A 24,131-nucleotide genomic window follows, 5' to 3' on the forward strand; every position below is an offset into this window, starting at 1 on the left:
TAAAAGGAAATAAGAAAAAGTATAATTAGAAAAGATTGGCCTTTTCACATATGAAAGTATAGTCCTTGAATAATTTAAACATTGTGGCATTGTGGCACTAAAATAGAGAAATTAGTAGCATAAAACGGAGAAATCTATGGACTAAACTCTAACTCAGAAATCGATTTAAATATTATACTATAGGATAGACCCATGGACATGGGTATGAGTAAACTCCAGGAGTTGGCAACGGACAGGGTGGCCTGGCACGCTGCAGTCCATGGGGTTGCAAAGAGTCGGACACGACTGAGCGACTGAACTGACATGAAAGTGAATTGTCTCATCTTAAACAGAGAGGAATTCCAGATGGATAAAATATTTTAATGGGAAAACTGGGGCAGGGGGGAGTACTAGAAGAAAATTTGAAAGAAATCTTTCATAATCTAAGAGTAAGTCACCCTAAGTTTGATACAAACCAGAAGTCATAAAAGAAAAGACTGATGTCCTACTAATAAGACTAATAATTCTTCATGGCAAGACATGCTGAAAATAAAGTCAAAATAAAAATAATGAGATGGGAAAATATTTTACTTACTCATATCATAAGCCAAGAACAAATTTCTTTACTAGCTAAAGTGCTAGTTCTAATAGGGAATGTTCTATTAGGGAAAGATGTTCTAACAGAGAAAGATGTTCTAGCGTTCTAATAGGGAAAGATTTTCAAGGCATATTTGATATCTGAAAAAGGCCAGTTGCAGAATGGTATATATTATATGCTCCATTTGTGTAAAAAAACAAGAATATATACATACTTACGTACATTATACCTTTTTCTAGCTTTTCAACTGTATGTGTGAATTAACTGTTCCAGTTTTCAAATAAAATATTTTTAAGTTACCTAGATTTACTGTGGTGACCATCTCACAATAGACATAAATATCAAATCATTACATTGTACAATTGAAACCAATACCATGTTATATGTCATTTTACCTCAATAACAATAAAAATGAAAGATAATAAAGATAAAATAAAGATAATTTTATCATACAAGAAGCATTTTTAACATAATATTTTTAAAATATATAAACTTTACCCCTAGAATTATGTTCCTATACCTGGTCTGATTTGGGACCTCAGGTTTACTACTGAATCAGGTCATGGCTCCATGCATACACTTATTTTATAATTAAAAGGTGATTCCTGAGCATGTAACTACAATCAGACTCCACCTTGGAAGAGGCAAAGAAATTACACAATCAAAATAGAAAAACCTCTGAACACCTGGACAGAACAGAACTTCTCTCCCAAGAAAGTCCTCAAGGAAACATGTGAACAAGTTATAACAGGTAATGGAATAAGCTTTTTAGCACAAACTTGTAGGTGTTTGTCTGGAGAATTGTTTTCCCTGCTAAGGACCTTCACTCCATGTGGAAAAATATTAAGAACAGAGTAGGACAAAATCAATGTATACAATTAATGCAATGCTCCCATTAGCCAACCTTAAACATGTGGAATGTTAGTGCCTTTTAGATCATTTGCATAACACACAATGAAAGAGAATAGTCCTCAGTAAAAAAAGGCTCTAACCATTACTGAGGACAGAAAATGTTCAGGGAACTGCAGACAAGTCTTTAGGGCAGAACCACAGACAGGAGATGCAATGAGAGATGAGCCTGAAGAGGGGAGCAGATGCCTGTGCAAGAAAGCCTCTCAGAGCAGCAGGGAGTGTGTGTGTTTTCAGCAGAGAAAAGACTTCACTGATGCGTGTTTTAAAAAGCTCATGCTAGCCATGATGTGGAGAACTGTGGGTGCAAGACAACAGGAAGGGAGTACCAGCTAGGAAGCTGTTGCAGTTAACCTTGTGAACGGAGGTAAGGATGCTGAAGTGAGGCACCGACGGTGAAGGTCATGTCCTGCAGTTATTTCAGGTCAGGGACCCTGTGGCTTTATTCCTCCCCCTCGCATTCCCTCTGCTACCCCGGCAGGATTCCATGACTGCCTGTCCATTATTCCCTGGTCAGCTGAATCAACTGTCATACGGTGGTAGATAGTCCACGGGAAGGACCAGGCTGTTGATCCACTCTCTGCTATAGAGGACGGCACAAGGCAGTGAGACTCAGGAGCATAAGGAACCTTATGGTCACTGTGTCTTGTCTCTTAGGTGAAGAAGGGGACCCTATTTCCCTCCCCCTTAAGCAATTAGAGCTCTGGAGAAGGGGAGTGGGACGGCAATGTTCACAGCTTCCTGTGTTCCACTCTTCAGTGATTCAGAAGTGCCTTTTGGGCAGGACATGTAAATTTCTTTTCAGGAGACGTCTGCCCAGTTATTTTGCAGCCAGCGAATCTGGCACTTCAGGCTGGCATGTTAGATCACAACCACCTACAAACAAGTAATATCAAATATTGCAAAGATAAATACTCAGGGCTCACCCTCTGTAGCCAACACTGATCTTATCTGCACACAAATGATTGTCCTTTGTAAACTCAAAGCCAAGAATTTACATTCCATTTTTTGTAAAGGCGTGCACATTTTGATTGTTTTGGCACACAGTTCATCTTACACATTGTTTGTTTCCAGGTTTTAAAAAAAGCTTGTTTTTTTTTTTAAAGTTACATGTATGTAATTCACATCATACATATATCACATATTAAATTTTTTCACAGATCCAGGATGGCAGGGATTATAATGTTCCACTTCAGGGTAGACCCATTTAAGGCTCAGAAACAGTAACACCTCTGTTCAAGGGACATTCAGTTTCATTGGTCCAATTGTTGGTTTTGAGCCCATTAGGCTATTTCCTACATCTGCTCAGGGACCTGCAAACACTTGGTTTATCACTGATTTTCCTCCTAAATTACCTATTCCCCACAGAGCCTTGGACTTGCAAATGTGCTTTCATTATTGCTATTTTTAAAAGGCAGCCAGGAGCAGAGTCTACTAAAATTTGTGCACATTGTTTCTTGTTTCCTTTCAGGCCCTTGATCAGGAAATGTTTAACATGGGAGTAAGTATTGCCAGGGATTAGTGGCTGCTGCTTGGAAAGGTTGATGGAAGTTCTTTCCTGCCAGTACAAAAATATACATCATCAAAGCGCAAGACTGTGTCCACAGACAGGATTACATGTGAGCTGAAAAGACCCAGGTGACAATGTTTTTCTTGAATCAGTCCATATTCTTTCTTTTGCTCATCCACTAATATCACTGTGAAATAATTTCAACAATTCTCATGAGTGCCCTGATTTCTCTTTTACATACAGATGGTTTGGAGACAAATAGCTCTCTGTTGACAGCCATGTGACTTGAGTCTCTCTGAGCCCTTCCTGTGTTTTGAGACTGGTCTATGACTGGTTGACGTGATGCTTATGAAGTCAGATTTCAAATCCCAAGTGAGCCAGTCAACTTTGCAAAGAAAAATTCTCCACACGTTGTCTGTACTTGAAACCCCATCTGGCAAACCTGAGGATGCCAAGGTCACTCGAGGTTCAGAACAAACCCCCTGAACCATCACCACTGCCCCAGGAAAGGTCTCCTGAAGGTCACTGGAACTGAAACAAAGGAAGATGAGGAAGGAAGTGCCTAAAAAAGGCCATTCTTTATTCACTAAGTCTTTGTCCGGTGAGTTTCAGAAGTATCACCATAACTGCTCAGAAGAGAAGAGGGAATGAGGAAGAGGTTACAGGCTGGCCAGGGAATTTGTAAACTGCTAGCAGTTATAAGCAGTGCTGCTACAGTGATTCGCACTAATCTGGACACCATCAGTTTAAATTCAATGTGGTACAGGTATGCAGCTGTGCTTTTGACTCTTAAAAACATTTAATAACTATAAAAATGTGTTATATGAATTTATGAACCAGAAAAAAGCACCTAAACTTAAAGTGAAGATTTCACTTGACTTTTCATGAAAAATGTTTCCAATCACCAGCTAGATGATGGTATTGGCATCATCACGAGTGGGTTCATTAGAAGTGATTGCAACTGTTCAGTTTGTTATGATTCTACCAAGAAGCATGAAAAAAGAGCAAATGCAGGTGAGGAGATAAAGCAGTCTCCTGATGATAGGGATAGTGCAGGATAATCAGTTCAGAAATCCCACTAGAGGGTTAAAGACAGTAGTGATATTTTAAGGGCATTTGGGAGGCTGTAGGCTAATGATCTGGAGAAGGAAATGGCAACCCACTCCAGTATTCTTGCCTGGAGAATCCCATGGACAGAGGAGCCTGGTCAGACATGACTGAAGCGACTTAGCAGCAGCAGGCTAATGATCACTCAAGAAAAGACTCCAGTATACCACCCTGAAGGAAGACCAGGTGCATCCAAGCGCCAGATACACTCAAGCCCCAAACCCTGAGAGGTATAAAGCACAGGACAACAGATATGGAGTCTGAGTCTTGTTACATGGAGTCAGGGATCTAATGGTTCTTGAAGACTAGCATTTCTGCATGTAGGAATATAGGTGAAAGGGGAAAGAAACTAGGTGAAAGGGGGACATTGTTCTCAAACTGAGACGAGTTACCACATTTTAGCATAGGTTACGGTGCTCAGTTGCTTCAGTTGTATCCAGCTCTCTGCAGCTCCATGGACTGTAGCCCACCAGGCTCCTCTGTCCCTGGGATTCTCCAGGCAAGAATACTGGAGTGGGTTACCCTGCCCCCTCCAGGGTATCCAACCGGGGTCTCCTGCATGGCAGGTGGATTCTTTACTGCTGAACCACTGGAGAAGCCCATATGTTACCACTCTTCTGCTAATAAACGTACGATTTAAACGGCGCCATGACAGTCCTGGTTAGATCATACAGGGTCAAAGGAGAAAGTAATGATATAAGCCTTGACGTCTACTCCAAAATGAGGAAGATTTTCTCACTTTTCTTTTGGTTATAAAAATGCAGCCTTTTGTTCTGGGGCTGCCCTCCCTGCCTGTATCTTCCATAACTGTCCTATGCTAATAAGCCTTCTCTTTGCCTATTACTTTGCCTCAGGCCGAGTTCTTTCCGCAACTAGACAAAAGAACCTTCAGTAAATCCTGACATCAGGTGAGTGGTTTCAGTTAAAAGACAGTAGGTTCAAGTCCCCTCCTAAGTCAGGGATCGTGGGTTCAAGTCCCAGTCTGAGTTTTGGCTGGGTTTAATCCCATCTAAGAAGCAGTGTGGTTTCCCTAAAAGGAACCTAAACATCAATTCAAGTTGTGATTTAGCAACCCCCCAAATTATCCCAAGTTGTACATTTTAAAATTAACTGTTTTACATGGAAATAATTATGCTGGCAAATAGCAGGTGCTTCTGATCCCTTATCTGTGAAATGAAGTCCTCTTTTCCAATGAGTCTGTTCTTCCATTTGGACTTAAAAAAAACAACAGGGGTATACTATTTTTCTGGCACACAATAGGCACTGACTTTAGGGTCAGAAAGGCATGGTACACCTTACTAGGTCATCCTTGGGTGAGCTTCCTTAAGCCAGCTAAGCTTCTATTTGTTTCTTGTCTAACTCTTTAGGGCTATTGTGATTATTAACTCAAATATGAAAGTCCTGGCATATAGTCGGTAGCACAGAAAGGAAAATGGGCAATATAGATATTTTTTTTTTCTCTATTTCATTGTCATTTATTCATTTCTTTAACTTCATTTTATGTTGTTGTTCGGGGGCTAGGTTGTGTCCAACTGTTTGCAACCCTATGGACTGTAGCACGCCAGGCTTCCCTGTCCTTCACCATCACCCTGAGTTTATGCAAACCATTGAGTCGGTGATGCCATCCAATGGTCTCATCCTCTGTCATCCCCTTCTCCTCCTGCCTTCAATCTTTCCCAGCATCAGGGTCTTCCAACAATTTGGCTCTTCAAATCCAGTGGCCAAAACATTGAAGCTTCAGCTTCGGCATCAGTCCTTTCAATGAATATTCAGGGTTGATTTCCTTTAGGATTGACTGGTTTGATCTCCTTACTGTCTTAGGGACTCTCAAGAGTCTTCTCCAACACCACAGTTCAAAAGCATCAGTTCTTCCGTGCTCAGCCTTCTTTATGGTCCAACTCTCACATCCATACATGACTACTGGAAAAGCCATAGATTTGATTATAAAAAGTTTTAAACACACACCAAAGTGAACAAACTAGTATAATGAAACACTATCCACCTCTTTATATACTTTTTTTAGGGAGGAGAAACTGAAGCATGTCAAAGGATATGCCAGACCCTTTCACCTAGCAATAAGGGGCTGAGGACAACGGGGTTTTCAGCGTACCATCTGGTCCCCAAGTGAGAGATGGTTCTGCCACTAGTATTGGCCTGCACATCCAACGAGAAAATGCATAAAGTGCCGCAGGGCACAAGGTACCATGAAATGTAGAACACAAAACCACAAAGTCCACTATCACCTGATGTTTCCTTGGAATATCCTCACTCTTGAGCACTATGCTGAAGGTTCTACCAAAACCAGGATTTAACATGAAATACTTCTAGAAAAAAAAAATTTTAAATAGTAATCCACTTAAAAAAAAACTATATTTCCCAATTGGGACTAAAAGTAATTTTTAAAAAGCATTTATCAAGTGCTTTACAGAGTCTTATCCTCTAGGAATTTATACTTTAAGATTGTTTTTAAAAAGAAAAATGTGGACAAATAGAAGTTTTGTTAAAAATAGCCAAGCGAGATAGAAAATGGTGGAGGTGAATGTATCTGTGTGAGGAGATTTGGAACCTGGATAGGATGCAAGGAGAAAAGGGAGTGGGCATGTAGTCAGGAGAAGACTGGAAAATAAGTGACCTAAATATTCCACGTGCAGACTCCCTGGGGGATGGAGACCATGCTGACAGACAACAATTCCATGTCTAAAGAAGCCCAGGAACTCTGGTTATTTTAGCTCCTCTTATGTGGAAAGTGGTCATGCGCCCAACAAGTTGCAGATCGTGGGAAGGCAAAGAGGGAGATTCGGGGATGGGAGCGGGGAGGGGAAAGAGTTGTATAAATCCATCTGGGAAGAAGGTAGGATCAAGTCAGCAGAACTAACCTTGATATAAAAGGATACTTCTCTCTGAGTGAGGACTTCCCTGGTGGCTCAGATGGCACAGCATCTGCCTGCAATGCGGGAGACCCGGGTTTGATCCCTGGGTTGGGAAGATCCTCTGGAGAAGGAAATAGCAACCCCCTCCAGTACCCTTGCCTGGAAAATCCCATGGACTGAGGAGCCTGGTAGCCTGCAGTCCATAGGGTCGCAAAGAGTTGGACATGACTGAGCGACTTGACTTTCCGTTTCTCTCTGCGTGAAGGGGAAGGGGAGAAAGGGAAGGTGAAGGGTGAAGATGGGGGAGGATGGAGAGAACTTGAGAAGACCTCCATTGTGTAAGTAAGAGAGAAGACTAGAGCATCCGGGAGTTATGAATCAAGGGAGAGCAAGGCATGGAGTCGGGGGGAATATTTGGGGAAGACATCTGTGTCTAACACCTACAAACCTGTTCAGGTATTCCCTTCCAAGACAGAACAAAACAAATGATAATCCTCCCCCCACCCCTACTATCCCCTGAGAGCTACCCCTGCCATCTTTCCCCATCCACAAACTTCTCATGAGCAAAGTTGGCCCAGGCACTTCCAGACACCAGCAATCTGACACCAACACTCACCATTCCTTTAAAGCTGCACCTTTTGAATGCTGGCTCAATAAAGGGCTGCTCTCTAAGTCTTCTTCCTGAAGTGCTCTCCTTGGCACCCACAAGGCATCAGGTCCAGGTGGTTGAGGTCTGTCTTCCTTTAACTCTAATCATGCCCTCTCTTCGTTTTTGGCCAGTTCTTTTCTCTCTCCCCATCTTTTTTTTTTTTAACTTGCCATGCAGTAATTTATTTAGCAATATCTATTATTAATTTCTATTTGCAATCGGATTAGATATATAAATATATCCATGCCTTGCAGTGCATCAGGATGACAAGACAAAGCAAAGATGTGGTTTCCAGTGAAGTCCACTGTATAGGTTTCATGTGAATGATGGCCTTGTTACCAAGTTACTATGCGAAGCAACTGCTTTGAGTTACATTGAACTGTCATATCATATGCCATCTGAATCATAGTTGTTCTCTAAGGCAGTGTCTGTCTTTGGACTTGACTTTTTCTTTTGTTCTCTATCCCTTGGCTTCAACGACTCTCTCTCCAGGTGAGGGCCCTGTTTTTTGTCCCATTTCCGTGATGTAGCCATTACATGTGGCTATTTAAATTAATTATATTAAATAAAGTTTAAATTTCTGTTCTTCAGCCATCTTAGCCATATTTCAAATATGGCTAGTGGCTACCATATAGGACAGAATAGATTTAAAACATTTTCTTTTTCGAAATGGCAACCCACTCCAGTACTCTTGCCTGGAGAATCCCATGGAGGGAGGAGCCCGGTAGGCTACAGTCCATGGGGTCGCAAAGAGTCGGACATGACTGAGCGACTTCACTTCACTTCACTTCTTCATAAAAAGCTCTTTGGGACACCACAGGTCTAGACCTCATCTCTCCCCTGAAACTGTCAGTATTCTAACTGACATCTTTCCTGGAATCACACATCTATTATGCCCCAAATCTTACTCCATTCAGTGCATTTTTTCTCACTACAGTGATCTATACAAACTCTGATTTCACTGAAAAGCAGAACATACTCCAAATAATTGAGAAATATTTACATAGGTGAGTTGGATATTAAGATGTAGTTTGTTTACAAATGAGGTCAGTTTCACTGAAAAAAAAAAATACAAGCTATTGTCATTTATAGGACAATTCTGTGTCTTTCACATACTACTCCTGTATAGTATTTCCCAATGTCCAGAGTGTCATAAATAATAAAAGATTTGTTTTACAGGGCATTTTCTTCATTAATTTTTTTTTTACATTTCTCATAAAATCACCCTTCTCCCCTATAGCATCAATGAGTATCTTATTCTCACTGCAGAGAAGGCAAATTTCTGATTCTAACAGGAGCACTAAAAATATTCTGCCTAACAGTGAAAATCAGCGGCCAAAGCTCTTTGGCAAAATACTAACAATACTACTGGATACATGAGATTCTGAACCATCACATTCAACAAAGATCAGACTTGGTCCTGATTTTAATCAGAGAGCAACCTGTCTCTTTGCTGCCTCCTAAACTTAGCAAAGACATACCATTCTCAGCATGCTGACCATTTTGACGGTGTGAGATTTCACTGGGCAGCCTTTCTCAGAGTGACCTCAGCCCCAGATTCTAAAGATGGAGCATATTAAGTACAGGTGAGTCATCAATTTCAAAAGCCAGCAGAGGAACTAAAAACCTCATTCTTCAGAAGCACAGAGATTCTTTGGGAAGTCCTACCATGTAACAAATGGAACTCAGGAAAAGAAAAGCCATCTCTAAAGAAAGAAATGATAAGTGGCACTCTTGTAGGATAAGCCTATCGTGCTTGGGTGCTCTTGGTAATTCCATCTGAACTGACTATTAGCATCCCCAGTGGAGTTATGACATCTCTTGTTAAAGATGACAGAAAGGTAGAATCATAGTATTGTAGTAGGAATATCATAAACATTTGGGACCATTACTATAAAATCAGTAACACTGTGTATACTAAGAATGCACACTTTATATAGTTCAAAGTCTTTTGCAGACATTAAAAAAATAATCTTATGACTGTCTCATAGGGTGTACAAATATTAGCATCTTCTGAGAATGATCATTAGTTAACAGTAGATAAACAATGATGTCCAGCCCTTTTCTAGGTGCAATGAGGCTCAGAAAAGAAGCAGAAGACAGAACCCCTTCTCTCAAGCTGTTTCAGGCAACAGATATAAGTAAGTACATAAAACACGTGGGAAATCTGTATGTGATGGGAACTAAAAGAACTTTGTGTAAGGTTGGGGGAGAGATGAATAGGTGGAGCACAGAGGATTTTTAGAGCAGAGAAAATATTCTGTAAGGTGCTAATAATAGTAGATACGTAATATCATGCATACTAAGTCATTTCTGTTGTGTTTGACTCTTTGTGACCCCATGGACTATAGACTGCCAGGCTCCTCTGTCCATAGGATTCTCCAGGCAAAGATACTGGAGTGGGTTGCCATGCCCTCCTCCGGGGGATCTTCCCAACCCAGGGACCAAACCCACATCTCTATATCTCCTGCATTGGCAGGAAGGTTCTTTACCACTAGCATCACCTGGGAGGCCCACATTATCATCATACATTTTCCAAACCAATGTACACACCAAAAGTGAGCCCTAAGGTAAACTACAGGCCTTGGGTGGTTATGATGTGTCCATGTAGATTTATCAAGTGTAACATGTCCAACCGTACTGGGGGATGTCGATAATATGGGAGGATATGCATGTGGGGTGGGGCGGCATAAATGAAAATCACTGTACCTTCCTCTCAATTTTACTGTGATCCCAAAACTGCTATAAAAAATTAAATCTTTAATTAAAAAAGGAAAAACAGAAATATTGACTAGTACATGAGGGAAGTGTAGGATAGAACAAGGACAAATACATGTCCTCAGTTTTCCTAAAGATCTTCAGTATCTGTTCTGTAAGTGGTCTTAAGGTGGAGAAATATAGAGAAGCCAGGGGAAAAACACTGGGATGGTAACAGTATTTGAGATTGTACATGTGAATGTCTAGGTCAGGGCTGGGGGACAATTGGAGACTGCCTGATTTGATAGGCAGGGTCAAGTTAAGGAACATGAAAGATAAGCTTTCATGGTTAAGCAGAAGCCTGTTAATAAATAGATTTTTACAGACCAGTCTGATCAATTTAGATTTCAATCTGATAGGGTCTAGAGATCTCTTGTAAATTCCTAAGCACCTGCATGACAAGATCAGAGAAGCACTTTACAGAAAATAGGCTGGCAGCAATTATCTGCTGACCTTCTGCTCCCCAGCCCTCATAGTTACTAAAGGAAACAGACTAGCTCTCCGCTCCAAATCCCACCATCATCCTAGGAGGTTTCAACACTCATAACTTTAGACAATATCCTAACTTTACCATTCCTTGACCTCATTCATTCCAATTGCCTTCACTTCCACTCCCAGGACCGCACCCAAGACTGTACATTAGTAAAACCCACACCACACAGAAAATTTAAGTGTGAATAGCCCAGCTTCATCTTTCCAGCCTTCTCTGGCCCATCTTCCCATGGACATGCTTACTCTTCCCAACGTCACTTTCTTGCTGGATGCTGTCTCGCCAACACATGCCACTTCCTTTCACTTCTGTCTCTCTACTACATCCACTGAGACGACTTCAACCCCAGATCCAGAGCTATAAGCTATAGCGCCCCAGTACACTCGGGCATCTAGTCCACTGCACACACCCGGTCTTTCTGCTGGCTGAGTCCTCAACTCCAGTCATTAGTGTTCCTGTTTGTCCATAATCTCCTTCCTCTAACATCCCCCTGGGTAGCAATGCTGCTGCACATCATTATCCTTAAGGCCATGGCTTGGCCCCGGTCTCGTTGCTTTCAGTAGCATATCACTTTGTCTTTTCCTTGCTGTGAAAACTGAGGCTTTGGGCATATCTCCCTCAGTTGTCCACCCTTCCTCTACAAATGGTGTATTTACCCCCACCCATTCTTCCTTCTCTCTGTCACAGAAGAGAAAGTCTCACCCTAATTTTCAAGGGCAAACCCCAAAGTCAGCCTCCAAACCACACTTTTAATTCCCTCCCTCCTGCTTCCTTTAAGACTTTGGTTCATCAAAAATCCTTGCTGTTTGCTGTATCTTTGACCCTGCTCCTTTTTGGTCCCTAGCCCTTTAACCCATAAAACACAGTAAAGTCTGTTTCATCATTCAAAATACTCCCTTCACTTGAGTTTCTTTCTAGCTACCATTCTATCTTTCTTCTCCTTCATTACCTAAGGTTTTCCAAATAATTTCTACATTGGCTGACTGTAGCCACCACAACAGCCCAGAAAGTGGGGAGTACACAGACAGGGGGCTTCCCAGGTGGCACTAGTGGTAAAGAACCCATCTGCCAATGCAGGAGACGCAAGAGACGTGGGTTCTGATCCTTGGGTCGGGAAGATCCCCTGCGGGAGGGCATGGCAACCCACTCCAGTATTCTTGCCTAGAGAATCCCATGGACAGAGGAGCCTGGCAGGCTACAGTCGGACACGACTGAAGCTGCTTGGCACACATGCACACACGCACACAGACAGGGAGTAAGCTGCAGCTCAGAGGCAATGCTAATAAGGTCAAGTACCAAACATTTCGCTGCAGGACTTTCCATTCAAGTCACACTGTTTCAGTCTTTTACTTTTTAATACTCCCATGTTTCACTTAAAGCCCAGAAGTAGAGCAAAGCAACATGGTGATTTCAAAGCAGGAGGTCAACAAATGTACTAACGGCATACTCTGTGCCAGACAAATGATTTACTACAGTGCGAAAGAGAAGGGAAATTTGGCTTATTTGGCTGGGTCCAAAAAAAAGATCTGATTAACTCTTCAAGACAAAAAAAAAAATCATGGATTTTCATTAGAACATGTTACTCTATTGCTTTAATTCCCTTCACTTCTCAAACCACTGACAATAGACTTATACTCAGTGAAACTTCTCCGGCAAATGTTCCCAATGACCTCCAGACCCACACACCCAGCAAACACCTTTCAGTCGCATCCAGCTGAAATTCTCAGTTGATCTGACGACACAGTTTCTCTCCTCTCCTTGACAATCTTGGCTCCGCTTCTGCATCCTCCACTCCTCTGGGATCTTCCCACCTTCTGACTGTTGTTTTTCAGATGCCTTATTTGTGGTCTCCAAATAGAGCTGCAGTTTTACCTCCACCAAATACTTCTCCACAGAGGGGAGACCATTCACCATGAACAGGCCCCATACTTGTCCACCTGCTGTCTGTCTGATTCTGCCGAGTTAGCTCCTGTGCTCCTCTGTGCCCGTCCAAGACCTACAATTCTTGGAGATCTAATTCTTCAGTGAAGCTTTTCTTAACTCATCTCCTGGGATTTTCACAATCTTTCCCGTGTTTGTACTCCCTAATATGCTTTGCAGCAGGGGAAGAGATAGTTAGATCGTATTACCAACTCCATGGACGTGAATCTGAGCAAATGCCAGGAGACGATGAAAGACAGGGAAGCCTGGCGTGCTGCCTTCCAGAAGATTGCAAAGAGTCAGGAACGACTTAGTGGCTGAACAACGACAACAGCAATTTGCATTGCAGCTACCCTAAAAAAATATTTATTCCTATACATTCTCATCGGTCCTACCAGATCATGAGCTCTTTCCTCATGACTGCCATGAGGAAAAGTCATGCCAAAACCCTGCTTGGCACATAGCAGGAACTCATCAAATTTTAGCTATGAGTATTATTATTACTCACTTTTGCATTTTTCAGGCTTCCAGTAGGGCAATGTTTCTTAAATATTGCGAGATCAATCAATTTTAAGTTAGTTAATTAAAGAATGAATGGCTTCCCTGGTGGCTCAGATGGTAAAGCATCTGCCTGCACTTTGGGAGACCTGGGTTTGATCCCTGGGTCAGGAAGATCCCCTGGAGAAGGAAATGGCAACCCTCTCCAGTAGTCTTGCCTGGAAAACCCCATGGATGAAGGAGACTGGCAGGCTACAGTCCCTGGGGTCACAAAGAATTGGACATGACTGAGTGACTTCACTTTCACTAAGAATGAATCAACTCTGTTGGTGAGAAAAAGAGTGGACACAGGTAGTGGTATGTAGTAGGTCCCTTAGAAGGCAGTAGAGAGGTTAAAAAAAAGAGAGAGAGTAAACAGTAAGGAAAAGGGCTGGAACCCCCAAAGGAGAGAATAGAGGAAACTTCTAACAAACCACAAGCATATTATCTATTTCATAAATTACCTTGGAAATACAACAACTTCTTCTGCCAGGCATCCAAATGAAGGAAGATTTCTCAGTGTGTGGTGATTGCCTCTGACTCAGCCTGGCGAACACCAAAGCCCAGGGGAATGGTGGTGATAGGAATTGAATATGGTATTGATGGTTTTGAGCTGTGGTGTTGGAGAAGACTCTTGAGAGTCCCTTGGACTTTAAGGTGATCCAAACAGTCAATCCTAAAGGAATTCAGTCCTGAATGTTCATTGGAAGGAATGATATTGAAGCTGAAGCTCCAATACTTAGCCATCTGATATGAAGAGCCGACTCGTTGAAAAAGACCTTGATGCTGGGAAAGACTGAAGACAGGAGGAGAAGGGGCAACAGATGATGTGATGGTTAGATGGTATCAGCCACTCAATGGACATGAGTTTGATCAAGCTCCAGGAGTTGGTGAAGGACAGGGAGGCCTGGCATGCTGCAGTCCATGGGGTTGTAAAGAATCAGACACGACCGAGCAACTGAACAACAATGGTAGTTATTATGCGGTTAGCTACAGAAGTCCCAGGAGGGGACTATGGATAGAGAGGGAAACCTAGGAAACTTGGAAGACCACTAGAAGTTAATGACCACTCAAGGAAACTGTTGGAATGTCATGGAATGAAACAGTCTTGCTTAACTATAAAGCCAAAAATAAAAGTATGACATATGCCCCAGGCCATTAGATGGAAGAAAAATGTCACCACCCTTCTACTGATTTGAATACAAATGATACCACTCTAATGGCAGAAAGTAAAGAAGAACTAAAGAGCCTCTTAATGAGGGGGAAGGAGGAGAATGAAAAAGCCAGCTTAAAACTCAATGTTAAAAAAAAATAAGATTATGTCATCCAGTGTATTTGCCATCAAGAGATGCCAAATAGAAAGGGAAAAGGAGGAAGCAGTGACAAGTTTCCTTCCTTGGGCTCTAAAATCACTGTGGATGGTGACTGCAGCCATGATATTTGAAGACAACTGCTTCTTGGCCGGAAAGCTATGACAAACCTGGACAGTGCGTTAAAAAGTAAAGATATCACTTTGCCGACAAAGGCCTGTATAGTCAAGGGTATGGCCTTTCCAGCTGTCATGTACGGATGTGAGAGCTGGACCATAAAGAAGGCAGAATGCTGAAGAATTGATGTTCTCAAACTGTGGTATTGGAGAAGACTCTTGAGAGTCCCTTCAACAGCCAGGAGATCAAACTGGTCAATCTTAAGGGAAATGAACCTTGAGTACTCATTGGAAGGACTGAGCCTGAAGCTGAAGCTCCAGTACTTTGACCACCCGATGCAAATAGCCAGCTCATTGGAGAAGATCTTGATGCTGGGAAAGATTGAAGGCAGAAAGAAGAGGACAACAGAGGATGAGATGGTTGGATGGCATCACCGACTCAACGGATATGAACTTGGGCAAACTTGGGAGATGGTGAGGGCCAGGGAAGCCTGGAGTACTGCAGCCCATGGGGTCACGAGGAGTCAGACACAACCAGGTGACCGAACAACAACGAAAATCCTAGTGTGACCTCGTAGGGTCAGACTCTCTCCTGCCTGATACACCCCTAGCTCCTCCTTCGTATCTAGAAGCTTCACTCCTTGAAGAAAGTGGTCTTCCCCCCTGCCCCCTCCCCACTTCCTTTGACTATGAAACTGTAGCCCACTTAATCCTCAGGGCAGAGCTCCCCAACCTGCCCACTTGTGTCTCTTACAAGCAACCTATATTAATAAATCTATATCTTTTCTATCACTTTGCCTCTTGCTGACTTCCTTCTATGCTGAGACACAAAGCACCTGAGCCTCAGTAAGTCCAGACAGCAGGTGAGTGATCCCAATTAAATGATGGTGGGTTGGAGTCCCACGCAGCGTTTTGCCCGGGTCTGAGTCCCAGGACATGGGTTTAAATCCCAATCTGAGGTGCACTGTTTCAGGGGTGCCTTGTTGAGTTACATTATCTAATAAACCTATTCTCTGAGCTTCCTTATACACAGGTAGAAGAGAACTACCTACATAGACAAGAGGGAAAAAAAATGATGAAACCCAATTTGAGTTTTGTTTTTCTAACAGTATTTGAGTGGTTATGTCAAAGGAAGTTACTGTATAAAAAAGCTAGCTATTTTTTGCATCAAGAAAAATAATTAGTATTCTCTTTTTGAATTATCCTACAAGAATATCCTTCTGCCAAGTATTCTGTATTATGGCTTTTTGATGTGAGTACCATTTCCTTTGAACTTTGGTTGTTTTAGTTCAGCCAAATTGACTGGCTTCTTAAAAGTGCTATTTTTGGACAAATACAAGGGGAAATTAATCATGATGCCCAAATGATGGCCTGGGAGTACTATTTCATTATTTTAAGTTTAGTCTGGGAAATATGTAACCAGTTTTTCACCCAGAGAGTAAAAATGTTTCAATTTATTAGAGAGTACACATTACTGGAAGCAGTCGAGAACAGAAGTGTAATCATGGAAACTATTCCGGCTGCTTCTATGCAGGCCATGCCGTCTGACATTGTGCTGAAATGACAAGCTTGCATCTGCTAAGGTGTGGCTTGAAAAGTCTGGAAGGCTGTCCCTGTTGACGACCAGGGGCATGACATCACCAGTTCCAGACAAGACTCCCTAAAATGCAAAAATCCCTGTGAGGGGCAACTCCATTTCTAATGTACACCTTTAGACTGAACTTCATGAGTTCCCTGGACACCTCCTTACTGGCAAAAAGCAAGCAAACAAACAGCAACAACAACAAGGAAAACCCAGCAAGTCTGCAAATTTTGCAAAAAGCCAGCGCTAACAATAAGGGGAAACAGTGGAAACAGTGTCAGACTTTACTTTTTTGGGCTCCAGAATCACTGCAGATGGTGACTGCAGCCATGAAATTTAAAGACACTTCCTCCTTGGAAGAAAAGTTATGACCACCCTAGATAGCATATTCAAAAGCAGAGACATTACTTTGCCGACCAAGGTCCATCTAGTCAAGGCTATGGTTTTTCCTGTGGTCATGTATGGATGTGAGAGTTGGACTGTGAAGAAGGCTAAGCGCCGAAGAATTGATGCTTTTGAACTGTGGTGTTGGACAAGACTCTTGAGAGTCCCTTGGACTGCAAGGAGATTCAACCAGTCCATTCCGAAGGAGATCAACCCTGGGATTTCTTTGGAAGGAATGATGCTAAAGCTGAAGCTCCAGTACTTTGGCCACCTCATAAGAAGAGTTGACTCATTGGAAAAGACTCTGATGCTGGGAGGGATTGGGGGCAGGAGGAGAAGGGGACAACAGAGGATGAGATGGCTGGATGGCATCAAGGACTTGATGGACGTGAGTCTGAGTGAACTCCGGGAGATGGTGATGGACAGGGAGGCCTGGAGTGTTGCGATTCATGGGGTCGCAAAGAGTCGGATACGACTGAGCGACTGAACTGAACTGAACTGTTTATAGGTTGAATCAACGGATTCCCACAGATTACATACAACAGATTCCAAAGGCCACGGAGTGCTGATACCAGAAAACACAGAAAATTGTCTGTAGCGTTCAGAACCCTGGCTGCAGAGATGAAAAGAATGAGAGAGATCACAAAGAAGTTTGAGAAAGAGAAAACTGGCATGAAGCTTATAAGTAAAACTGCATCTCCTCCTTTGCCTGCAAGTCACTTCCAAGGTACACCTTCTACAGGCAGTAGGCGAAGTCGCTTTAGTTGTGTCCAGCTCTTGGCGACCCCATGGACTGTAGCCCACCAGGCTCCTCTGTCCGTGGGATTCTCCAGGCAAGAACACTGGAGTAGGTTTCTATGCCTTCCTCCAGGGGATCTTCCTGACCCAGGCATCACACCTGCACCTCTCGGTGAGTCTACTTGAAAGAAATCCTGGAGACTGAAGAATAAATACGGAGGCCCTGGATACCCTACTTGCACGTCCCCTGGTTAGAAAAGAATATTAAAGGAGGGACACTGGACTGAGAAAGGGAAGCTAGACTTGGAGTAAATGCTAACTAAATTGCCGTGTGACCTTGGGCAAGTCACCTAACTCATCTGAGTGTCAGTTTCATATTTGTAACATAAAGGAGGTGGGTAGACACCTCAGAGCTGCTTGTCCGCCCTGACACTTTACAGAATCTTGGACCACCACCTGCAGAGGAAGGTGTTTGAGTCATTTCACAGCTGCTCCATAAAGGGAGGGTGATAGATAGCCTTTGAAGCTCTGGGAGACAACTCGCGAAAAGCTCATAAAATACTCATCAAGCGGCAGAGCATGCAAGCCTGAGCTGTGGGTCCCTAAACTCTCTGCCTCTCTCCTCAGCAACAGATCTTTTCTCAGATAGACCTTTTTGGCCCCTTGTCTCTAGTGTGGCAAACCTGGTACGTAGCTGTCACATTTCCACCAGCCCACTCACAGTTGCTGATGCCGACTGCCTCCCACTCTCAGCTACAACACACACTCACTCTCCTGTGACAGGAGCTCTAAATAAAGGAACATTGTCATTTTTAACAAGTCTGGTATTGTGAAATCTACATTTAAAAGTGCATGTCCTTATGTTTGCATGTGTGTGCATAGAAATGCACATGGGGGGTGGATTACTTGCTTTGCAAATGAATTCACCATGGCATTCCTTACAATATCAAGCTCATTTCTCTTTTCCTCCACTGCCTCTCCTACAAATATCTTACACTCTGTCCTCGTTTATTGCTGCTCAGGAATACATCTTGTGTAAGGTAAGGTACCCTGTATTCACAAAGTTTAAGGGAGAGCAAAATGCATTTCTTTGTAGCCTTCTGACTAATTTCTTTGTCCCAGGTGTGTGGACTTTTATTTTGCATACCTAGGCTCTAGAACTATATCTGGCAATACCACCAACATAAAAGCCACATGAATCTTAAATACAGTCCACAGTCTACCATGATATAACAGCCTTCTACAGAAATTATTAGAGTCTAGAAAAACCATAAGCTTCACATAAGCCAACAGGTCTGGAAGAAATAAACTGATGACATTCCTTTGTAATGATTTCTTAGATTACTGTTGTACCTCCCGCTCAGGTCAATAGCTGTATTCTGGGGGCAGCTTAAAATTTTGGACTAATATATTCTGTCTCCTGACACAATAAACATTACTAGGCTGAATAATAACCACATTTCTGGCAGTGGTGAAGCTATTTTTAGTAATGGTGGTGCTCTGGAAAATTTCATCTTCTGCTCTGAAACGCAAAGGTGATTTTTCTCAGCCCGTAAATGGTAAGCTCAAGCATGCTCGATTGGTTTTAATTTGAGTTTTGCATGTTTTCCATTTCTCTTTACCCCAGGGATTTCCTTATCTGAGGGCACACACAGATTAGAACAGGAACAGATCAGATCCCCTGGTTTAGGGTAGGTTGCAAATAATATGTCTGATACTAACGGCACCAAACAAAGGCTTCATCTCATTCAATTGTTTATTGTTCCCCTCGAGGCTTAGGCAAGCTAAGAACCGAACAAAAACAAGAAGGAAAACAGCAACCTCACTTTTAAGTCATCCTTTCCTCAAAAAAAAAAAAGTTGTTGTTTTCCCACTTCCAGAAATATAATTTTCCAGGGTTCAGAAACTCAGGAGAATCCCAGCTCCCTTTTGAGTGCTTAAAAACATTCTCTTAATGGGGGACCTGGCAGCCACAGGAGGTGGGAGGATGGGCAGTGTTAAATGCCCAGGATCAAGCATCAGAAGGCCTAAGATGACATCTGGCCAACCCATTAACCCTTCTGGGCCTGTTTCCTCATTATAAATTATAGATACTGACACCCACATTTTTACTGAGGTCAAATGAGAGAGATAATAGACTTGAAAATGCTTTGTGGAAGGATTAGGTTTTCACAGCACTATGTTCTGCTTACTTGAGTGCATCTCAACTCCTATGACACTGTAGAAAATTAAAGCTGAAAGTCACCCCCCAAATGAGAAAAGTGTAAGACTGCTTTAAATGACGTTTCCTTCTCTTTCTCTCTCCCTCTCTTCTTCCTTCTGTCTCTTTATCTCTCTTTTACCCTACCTCCTGGAAAAAAGCAAAAGTAACAATTGATCTTAGCTCTGCCTTCTAAGAGTCATGACTTTGGACTTCCCTGGTGGTGTAGTGGTTAAGAATCCACTTGCCAGTGCAGGGACACAGGTTCAATTCCTGGTCCAGGAAGATTCCACATGCCTCAGAACAACGAAGCCGGTATGCCACAACTTCTGAAGCCTGCTCACCCTAGAGCCCGCGAGCCACTGCGACGAGGAGCCCACCTGCCGAAAGTGGAGCTGCAACTAGGGAAAAGCCTGCGCTCAGCAACAAAGACCCAGAGCAGCCATAAATAAATAAAAATAACTTAAAAACAAGAATCATGACTTCTCCTCGGTTTGCAATCATAGCCAGTGGCCCTAAATTAGATAACCTCACTGATTACCTACTACTAAGTGCTATTAATAAATTATTACCAAAAAGACGTCATGTAATTAGGGAGCTTAGGGTGGTTGTGTACACACTGCTGTATTTAAAATGAATAACTGATAAGGACCTACTCTATAGCACATGGAACTTTGCTCTGTGTTACATAGCAGCCTGGATGGGAGAGGAGTCTGGGGGAGAATGGACACATTCTGTATGTATGGCTGAGTCCCTTCACTGTTCACCTGAAAGCGTCACAACATTGTTACTCATCTATACCCCCTTACAAATTAAAAAGCTCAAAAAAAAGTGTCATGAAAAAATTTTCTGCTTCTAGAGAAGCTTGACATTGAAATCAGCTCTATCCATTTATCCGATCATTCAACAAGAATGTATTCAGTGAAACTTGCGCCAGGCACTAGAGGCTTAGGAATGAACAAGAAAAAACATTCACTTCCCCACGAAGTTCACAACCCAGGGAGGGAGACAGGTTCACGGTCTCTTATGTTACAGGTTCAAACTAAAGACACAGCAACTGAGAAAATTTGACTCTACCTGTAGCTCCCCTTCCATTATACTGAGCAGCTGGATGAGGTCTTCCTTGGACAACTCCAAGGATTTCTTACTTTTCCGTTCACTTTCTCCAGATGGTTTTAGGTGTCGTTTGACAGTTCCTGAAGCCATGACATCCTCCTCCTTTCTGTTGGATTTGTTCTTCTTTTTCATATCTTCTGAGAGACTTTTATCAGCAGCATTGCTGATTGTGGAGGTCTTGGGGCAGGAGACATGCCCGTTGGATGAACTTTCACTGCCCTGGTTTCGGGATCGCATTCCCACCTACAGCACATGAGAAAAGAGAAGATGTCTTTACCACCACTGACATGATTTTTGCCTAAGTGCTTAGAAATGAATAGCAGCTTTACAAGAAAGAAAGAAAGAAAGAAAAGAAAGAAGAACCAGGAGATCAATCCCGAGTCAGCTTCCTTATAGCTTTAATGATCCCATCATTAGAAACTTCAGGAAAATACTTTGACCAATCTTCAGGGGAAAATGAAAATGTGATTCTAACGTCACAAACATCCGAAGCTGAGTAATAGGGATCAACATCAAGCAGCGCTAATTCACGCTGATGGTATGTATCTTTGATAGCATGGGATAACAATGGCACTTTTCCTATGTGGTCGCCCTTCCCCAAAACATGACCCAAGGCTAATAATGGGAAAAACATCAGACCCGTCCCAACTGAGAAACACTCTTCAAAATGCCTGACCCGTGATTTTTAAAACTATTCAGGTCATCGAAAACAAGGAAAATGTGAATAATTGTCACCACCAAGAGGAAGCTAAGGACACATGACAACTAAATGACGTAATGTGGCATCTGGATGGGATCCTGAAACGGAAAAAAGACATTAGGGGAAATTTGAGGAAATATGAATAAAACATGGACCTCAGTCAATAGCAATGCATCACTATTTGTTCATTAATTATAACAAATGTACCATACTAACATGAGGTTTTAATTAGAGAAGAAACTGGGTATGGGGTCTATGGGATCCCCCAGTATTATCTTTGCAAGAATTCTGTGAATCTCAAGTTTTTGTAACATAAAAAGTTTACTTTTTTAAGTGATTCTAAATTATCTATCAGAAAATACAAACCTCAAACCCTGCCAAGAACAAGTCAGAAGTCACAGTGTGCAGAAAAATCCACATAGAGTCGGGGGAGGGGGCTTGAAGTGAAGAGAGAAAAAGGGAAATGCCAAGGGAAGAGGGCAGGACCATTTTTCGTGATATGGAATTCTACTTTTCCATGAACTCTTTTTCAAAATTGGGTGTTGCTGTTCTTTTTTAATGTCAGTCATTTTACAGTAATAAAAGTACAAAGAATTGGGAGGAAAAGACCAACTTCAAAATCAAGATTTTTTAAAAATACGTTGAGGTAAAATAAAGAAAAAACCAAAAGAGCAATTAATTTGTCCATGGGGAACTCACTTGAGTCATTCTAGTTTGAATGTTTATGCAGTCTCTAAGCAAAAGAACTTGATTAACAGACACATTACAAACAAACACACTGAACTCAAAGGCAAGGCCTCTAATTAAAGTTCAGGGAAGAGCCCTCTGATATCCTGGGGGCTGTACTACAAAATTTGCCTAAATCCTTAAATACAGGAGCTTAGTGCATGGGTTTATTTAAGAGTCACAGTATAAATAGTTCTTCCCTTGAACAGCTCAGCAGCAAGGTTTTCATTACCCATTCCAGATAAAATACAGAGACTTCTTTTCTGGAAGTAACTTTCCTTTATGAACCCAACCATAGTTAAGAAACCAAGAAAAGCTTTCCAAAATGCCAGGCTTATAATAGAAAAATAAACACACAATGTGATGTTTCCTTTTAGATAGCGAACACTTAATTCTTCTAACAAATCTTGAAATCTACATTCATGCTCCTTTTTTGAACTGAACCCTTACGACAAAATGAACCCTTTTGTGTGTGTGTGTGAACTTTCTATAGCACCCTAATTTTGAAGACTATAAACCAGAGAAGTGGTCCTTAACACTAGCGCTATGTTTTTTGCTTCATTCAGTGATTAGGTCCTAAAATTTTAGAGCATCCTTTGTGCTTCCTTGGTGAACAAAGAATAGATGCTCTTTGTAATGGAAGCCAGAGCACTTCAGAACAGACCTACTGTATTTCATCACAGCTTGTTTGCAGGCAGAGTGGGCTGACTTAAGTTCCAAGCCAAAAAAAATAAAAAGATGTGACAAATAGTTTTGAAGGGGAGCACGATATACCACCCCAAAAAATACCTCTTTGGCATACTTTAAGCTCATTATTTTTTAAGAAACAACAGGGACCTGTGAAGCTCTGAAACCTGGGTGGAAATGGCCCTTTCCTAAGACATGTTTACATTTATAAAGAAAGCTTCCATTTGTAAGGGTGTCTCCCTGGCTATACCAGGAAGAGAACTATTAACTCTAAAATCTCTAGAAACTCTTAACCGATGCAGAAGGCAGTGACTTAAATCTGTATTTACTATGCTTTCCTTGTTTACTGTGCTTTCCTGATAACCTCTCATAAGTGGCTCAACATCTTTCTTTTGCCTTTAACTGAAGCTGGTATATAAGGTAATGGCTTGGGTCATTTCAGAGAGTTACTCGGTTTTCCCGTGTCTCTCCCATGTAAACAGGAGGTATGCATGTTATTAAACTTGTATTTGTTTTCCTCCTATCAATCTGTCTTTTTAATACAAGGGTAAACAGCCAAAGACCTTAGAAGCGTAAAGCAAAAATTATTTTTCCTCCCCTACAGTTTCAAACTTAACACATCACAACTAGGACACATGGGCTTCCCAAATTGAACTGTGATTCCCCACGACTCCTGCCACGCGTGCACTTCTTTGATCTAAAACAATTTTCTCTTATGGCTCCTTGGGATGGAACATCAAATATTGATCTAACAACTTCAATTTAGACCACGCGTTACTGGAAGTTCCAGGCAGTATTTCCCAAGGTGGTCATGTTTTAAACTTAATCATACACAGCCTTAATCACACACAACATTTGTATTTGACTCTAACATATGCTTGTGTCTTATTCCTGGATTTTCTGTATCTTTGATAGCATCTATGGGATTAGGATATTTGTAAAATCATACAAATGCATAACTATCTATATATTACATGCCCTTAATTATATTTGCAAACACACAGAAAATGGCATTTACCTAGTACCAACTCTATCTTTGGGCTTCCCTAGTAGCTTAGCTGGTAAAGAATCCGCCTGCGATGCAGAAGACCCTGGTTCGATTCCTGGGTTGGGAAGATCCCCTGGAGAAGGGATAGGCTACCCACTCCTGTATTCTTGGGCTTCCTTGGTGGCTCAAATGGTGAAGAATCCGCCTGCAATGCAGGAGACCAGGGTTCAGTCCCTGGGTCGGGATGATTCCCTGGAG

General features: G+C 42.0%; 1 protein-coding gene across 1 annotated transcript in view; it reads right to left on the reverse strand.

Moving 5' to 3' along the window:
- Positions 1-24,131, reverse strand: part of FILIP1 (filamin A interacting protein 1) — a 211,530-nt gene that overhangs the window by 93,479 nt on the left and 93,920 nt on the right. Inside the window, exon 2 of the mRNA XM_052645710.1 lies at positions 20,734-21,015. Within this exon, the coding sequence (XP_052501670.1) occupies positions 20,734-21,009 (276 nt within the window). The 5' untranslated portion in view covers positions 21,010-21,015. The remainder of the gene's footprint in view (positions 1-20,733; positions 21,016-24,131) is intronic.

The sequence above is a fragment of the Budorcas taxicolor genome, chromosome 9, assembly GCF_023091745.1.
Source record: "Budorcas taxicolor isolate Tak-1 chromosome 9, Takin1.1, whole genome shotgun sequence".
Taxonomy (NCBI): Eukaryota; Metazoa; Chordata; class Mammalia; order Artiodactyla; family Bovidae; genus Budorcas; species Budorcas taxicolor.